Source organism: Melospiza melodia, chromosome 9 (assembly GCF_035770615.1).
Source record: "Melospiza melodia melodia isolate bMelMel2 chromosome 9, bMelMel2.pri, whole genome shotgun sequence".
NCBI lineage: Eukaryota > Metazoa > Chordata > Aves > Passeriformes > Passerellidae > Melospiza > Melospiza melodia.
Window position 1 is genome coordinate 5,272,145 of NC_086202.1, and position 6,000 is coordinate 5,278,144.

The window sequence follows — 6,000 nt, forward strand, 5'->3', positions numbered from 1 at the left end:
CCTGTTTTAAAGCAGGTTAGCAAGCTTATTGATGTTTTCATTTCCTATTGTCATTACTGTTTGTGAAACTAACGCTGAAAAAGCTCCAAGACTGTTCAATGTGCTTGGCTACCTCATGACAAAGAATTTATCAATTAACTAAAGGATTAGGGTGAGAAAAAGAAGGATTGCCCTTGTTTTCTTGATGAGAAATGAGAGAAATTAGAAATTAAGTTCAAGACTGAGGATCAGAAGCCAAAGATCAGGTTCCAAACAGAGTCAGATTTATGGGATATTAAAATTGAGAACAGAGGGCACAAACCAGTAAGAAGTGGCCAAATACCTACTTTGAAACATTCACTAGAGAGCCAAGGCTTAAGGGGGGCATTGAGTTCTTGGTCCAACTGATTGGTGTAAATTCACAGCATTTGAGTCAGAATGAGAAAATAAATCTTAATGTCTCATTCTGGTGATTTCTTCTCAAAACCATCTTGTTTTTGCCACCTGCAGTCACAATTTCCAGCTCAGTCTGTCCTCCAAAACTCCCATCCACAGGAGAGATAAAAGGCAAACCCAGTCTGGGAGAAGAGCAGTGCAGGAGTGCAGCACTGAGGAATTTCCTCGGGTAATTGATTTTCTGGCTGTGTTAACAAGACAATACACAGTATCATTTCTAAAGGCAACACATGCAGGATATCCAGAAGACAACATCCCCTGACAAAGAAAGCGACTTGAAAGAGCTTTGCACACCAAATTATTTCATGCATATTCATAACTTGATTAAAATATTAATACTGTAAACTTGTAAGAAACACAAGAGGCGCAGAAACAGCTTTTATTTACTTACACCAGCAACTGAACGTGGCACACACACAGAGGATGTCAGCATTGCTCAGTGCTGGAAACTCACACAAGTGCATTATATATCTGTATATTAGCCTGCAGATAAACATTTATTCCCAAGGGAGGCTGCTAATGAGACTCTGCTGTGGGGGAGATATCCAATTACTCCAAATGACATTTATATTTTAATCACATCACATGCACTGAAGAGCTCGAGGTTTGATGGAGCAATCCTTGAAAGACTTTGCCTTTTTAATCAATTAGCTCTCTAAACATCAGTGACGTGCTGCTGACAAGTCCTTGGGTTAAATGTACAACAACACACACAAATCCTCTCTCCCTGCCAGGAGGAATCACTGGGATCTTCCAAAACTTCTGAAACAGGTGCAAAAAGTTTTCCTCCTAGAAAACACCTAAAACAGAACACTAACAAATAAAGACACCCCTCAGGCTCACTCTGAGCTACCACTCAGTAAATTCATTTTGGGACAGATGAAAAACTTTGTTTTAAGGGCAACACTCCTGTGTAAAACTATCAGACTAGCTCACAAATCCTTTTATAATTGGCTTATCTGAATAAAAGCAAGTCAGGAAAAACCATTTGCTTTCTTCAAGCAACCTGTAAGTGACAAATGCTACTGCACACATGGAGATGAAAGTTTGGTCATTTTTAACATGTTTTAGCATTAATCAGGCATTTTAAGATGCTCCAAGTCATAGAAGTAAGTACAAAAATGAAGGAAAACAGAGCTGCAAGACCCTAATTCAATCATTCTTCAAATTAGCATTGGATTTTTCCTGTAAACAGTACATCCTCATGGCTGGTATATTAAACAACAGACCACTTCTACTTCTGAGAGTTTACATGAAAACCTCACTTTAAAAATAAAACTCAGTTCTGTACTCACAAATATTCCTTAATAAGTAAAAACCTAAACAAAAATATGAAGCGGGAATTGATCAAAGTCTAGATTTGATTGGAAAATATTTGAAAGTTCATAAAGTAATAGTCAAGTTATAGCATGAGAATTTTCTTCCCCTTGTTATTAACAAACCACCCAGGTTCCATCGGATCAGGTCAGCCCAATCAAAAGGTGCAAGGACAAATATTTTGAAAGCTAAAAATAAATTTGATAATTAAGAAACTGGGAGAAACTGTGGAGCAGAACAGAAATACCACTATCCTTGCAGTTTGTAACTTGCAGCTTGAAAGCTATTTTGCTGAAGGTACTCAAAGAATACCTATTTAACTTTGCAGCAAAGTTTGTATTTAGGTGGCTTCTTTTTGTTGCAATCACTTGTTTTTGGGTTTGGACTCTTTGCTGTTTGGAGTTTGGGTTTGTTGTCTTTTTTTGTTTTTAAACTCCTGCGTCTCAGTTTCAGGCAGACACAGTCCTTCTAATAAATCTCTCTTAACTAATCCCTCCTTCAATACCACTAAATCCTGAGGGCTAAAATGCCCTTTAGCACAGATCTCTGTGAAGGCAGAGAAGCTTGAGTTGCTAAATTTCAATACCTAATCTGGTCTTTAATTGCTAAATGAGCTCTCAGCAATTGCCATGAACACAACACCTAGAACTGAGTCAGTTGTTATCCTTATCCTCCCTAGATGGCTGCTGAATTCAACCAAATCAATACTCAACTACCAAAAATGTGCATTGCTTCTAAGGGTGCCCATCTGCAGGATGGAAGAGATCTTATATAACAAGTACAGGTTTCTGCCTTTGATGGAATGACTGACGTTGATAATTATGGCAACTGGAGGGAAAAAAGATTGCCAGTCTTAAACACAGAAAACATGGTTGTTCTTGAGCTAAAATAACATTGAAATTGGCAATACATTCAATTTCAGCAATCATCAACAGAAGTTTTCACACCTCCATTTTGATGAAATGACATTTATTACCAAGCGAAGCTCCAGAGTGGAATGTGCACCTTTTTCTTGTGCTTTCTGTGGTACAAAACATGCCAGTCTATTGCTGTGAGTGACATGAGCTGTTAGGTTGAAGCCCAAAGACATCTGGGAGGCACAGATGCTTCAGAACTCTCAAACTGCTGTGGAACCATTCCCTTCAAGGTCAGGAGGCTTCTGACACTGCAAGGGCTGGTAATGACACAAAGCCATCCAGACCTTTTCAGAAAGAGCCCCTCTCCTGTCCAGCTCCTCATTTCCTGGCACTCAGCACAGGGATGAGCTCAGCCCCAGCTCATTTCTGCTAATGGCACTCCTCTCCCAGGGAGTGGAACCTGTGCAGCCTTTCCATTCCTAGAAATCTCCTCTGCAGCAGAGCAGATTCCAGTCCCAGGGTTTCCAATTTCACCAGTGAATGTTCCCTCCTGAAAAGATATTCCACTGAACTCAATGCTCCATAAAAACCTTTGCACTGGCTGGCTGTAAAACCACAGGAAACAGAGTGTTTAAATCTCTGCAGCAGAAAAGTTTCAAAATGTAATTGCCACTTTAGAAAACTGAGAGAGCTACAAAGTACTATTGCAATAGCAAAAGATCATTTCTGTGCTAATATTGTCTGAACAGGAAAGGTCTTTTCTTTTGGTCTACCTAGAGATTGTATTCTTGCAACCATGACCGGCAAATAAAGTGCAGTTCTTCATGAAACTAAACACTGACCTGAATTTGGAACACTACTGTGCCCATCACTTTCAGATGTCAATGAAAGCTCTGAATGACCTATTGAAATACCAGAATTATTCCCCAGAATCCCAAGGAGGCAGGAGCTGAGCTGTGTGAAAATATGAGAAATTCTTCCACATGCATTTGCCATTAGGGTGACTCTACCAAGAGCTTTTCTGTTAACAACCCCTCCTCAGAGGATTTAGGAACCAAGGCAAAAAGAGTGGTGAAAATAATGGAGTCTTTTAAAGAGAAAACAAAGACAGAAGAGAAGCACAACCAAGAAATGACTGATTATGATGGCTCATGATTTCCATATCATAGTAATAAGTTACATGTAGGGATCTCCTACAGGGGTGGTGCAGGTGATGAATTACACACATGATCATAAAGAATTGAAAGGTTCTGATGTAGCATCAGCCTCTGAGGTCTTTGCTCACCCTGTAATTCCATGTATTCCAGAAAGGAGTTCTGTTGACAGGAACAGGTCTACTTTCAGAGTGAGATGCAACTGAACTGACAGATATCAAAGGCACCTCACAGGGTTTTGTTGCAAATCAAAAGATTTGCATCAATATTCAAGAGAAATGAGCACCGAGGGGAAAAAACAAATCAAACACCAGTAAATTGGACAAGTTATTAATTAACCATGAGAGGTTCAGAAAGGACTCATCAAAGCATTCAGTGTCGCCGGGTCTAACTCAATATCACAGCTTAACAGATGTCCTACCCTGCCTGCACCTGTGACCAGCAGCATCCATCCTCAGGAAAACAAACGAGCAAACAGCAGAATCCGATCCCGGTTCTGTGATGCTCCTGAGAGACCACAAAGACTGGGAACACTCATCTTTAAACATTAAGCAATGGAAATGCAAACTTATATAGCCTGGAACTTTTCATTGTTCAAATGCACGCAGAACGCAAACGGCATGAAAGAAAGGGCTGAAATACTCAAAGCAAAAGGATGCATAACTGCTTTCTCCAGAAAAAGGCTGAGGGAAAGAATGGTCCTGCAGCGACAGCTGCACATCTTTCAACAAGCAGATTTTCATGACTTTCCTCCCTGCCCAAGAGCGTGCGGAGAAGCTCCCAAACCCTTTCTCACACGTTCCAGCTCCCGCTCAGCCCGCGGTCCCCGCTCAGCCCCGGCGCTGCCGCTGCTGCCAGACCCGGCTGTGGGAGCGCATCCACAGCCCCGCCAGGTGAGACTTTAGCCCGCAGACCGCAACAAACCCACCAGCACCTCTGAGGCTGCACTGTTCTGGCTGGTCGCTTTTTGCACACTTCTCCCACAAACAGCAGCTTCTCCAAGAAAAATTCCACTCGGCTCTTCGGCAAAACGCCGCAGCTGGGAGAGTTCCCTCAAAGACTCACTTGGGCGAAATCTTCCACCCCCGAGCATCCCAGAGAGAACACCGGCAGCAGCTCGGGCTCCCGAGGGATGGCCGGAGCCCACCGGGCGAGCCCCGCACCTCCATCCCGCACCTCCATCCCGCCCTGCCCGCGGCACCCGGCTGACAGCCAGCCCCGGAGCAAAGTTGCCGCGGTGCCGCCGCCCGCCCGGCGCTACTCACACGAAGACCCCGAAGAGCAGCACCCGTATGCCGATCTCGATCGCCAGCTCCCGCATGGTGGGGCCGGCGCTCCGCAGCCCCCTCCGCCGCCTCTCACGCCCGGAGGCAGCGGGGCCGCCCGAGGCCGCCGGTCCCGGAGCGCCGGGGCCCCGCGCAGAGCCCGGCCGGGCGCGGCTCCGGCCCCGCCATCCCGCGGCCGCCGCGCTGTGAGGGCACCGCGGCCTCCGCGCTGTGAGGGGCGCGGCGCCGGCGCGGCGGAGCCCAGCGCCGGGGGAGGGTCCCGGTGACGGTGCCGGTGACTAACGCGGTGTCCCCGCTCGGGGGGAGGGTCCCGGTGACTAACGCGGTGTCCCCGCTCGGGGGAGGGTCCCGGGGATCCTGGGGATTTCCCCTGCCCGCCTCCCCGCCCGCCCCCGCGGCGCTGCCGAGCGGAGCCGCAGCCGGAGCCGAGCCCGCTCCGTCCCGCCCGCCCCTCGGGGCCGCCCTGCGCCACAGCCCAACGCGGGGAACGGGCGCCGTGAGAGCGATTTTTGTGCCCCTTTCAGCGCAGAGCTCCCCGTCCTTCCCTGGAGGGCCGTGGACCTATCGGTGCGAGGGGCTGGCACAGCAGGGCACAGCCGCCACACGCTGGATTGCAGCTCCGGCCGTGGGCTGGCATTCCGGTGCTCATCCCGGGCTCGTAATGAAACCCCGCGCTTGGAAAAGATGGAGAAGAACAATAATAAACGGGGCCGGCGGGAGGGAGCATCGCCGCGCACAGATAACACCGGTGTTCATAAAAACTCCGGTTGCCGGCCCGTTTGCAAAGGGCATTCACACACTACACCACCCGGGCTGAGCTTGGTCCATTCACTTTATCTTTGTATAAAGGATTAAGTGTTTGAACACGCTCGAATGGATGTATTTATGTAACAGGCTTCTCACCTGCTCACACATCCGTGCCGTTTAAACCCTACTCCTCATTGTTAATGC

At 46.9% G+C, this 6,000-nt stretch overlaps 1 protein-coding gene across 2 annotated transcripts in view; it reads right to left on the minus strand.

Annotated features, from left to right (window-relative positions):
- Positions 1-5,166, minus strand: part of PLPP4 (phospholipid phosphatase 4) — a 46,428-nt gene extending 41,262 nt beyond the window's left edge. For both annotated transcript variants that reach the window (XM_063163099.1, XM_063163100.1), the window contains exon 1: positions 5,029-5,166. In XM_063163099.1, coding sequence (XP_063019169.1) covers positions 5,029-5,084 — 56 coding nt within the window. In that variant the 5' untranslated portion in view covers positions 5,085-5,166. The remainder of the gene's footprint in view (positions 1-5,028) is intronic.
- Positions 5,167-6,000: the final 834 nt, after the last annotated feature.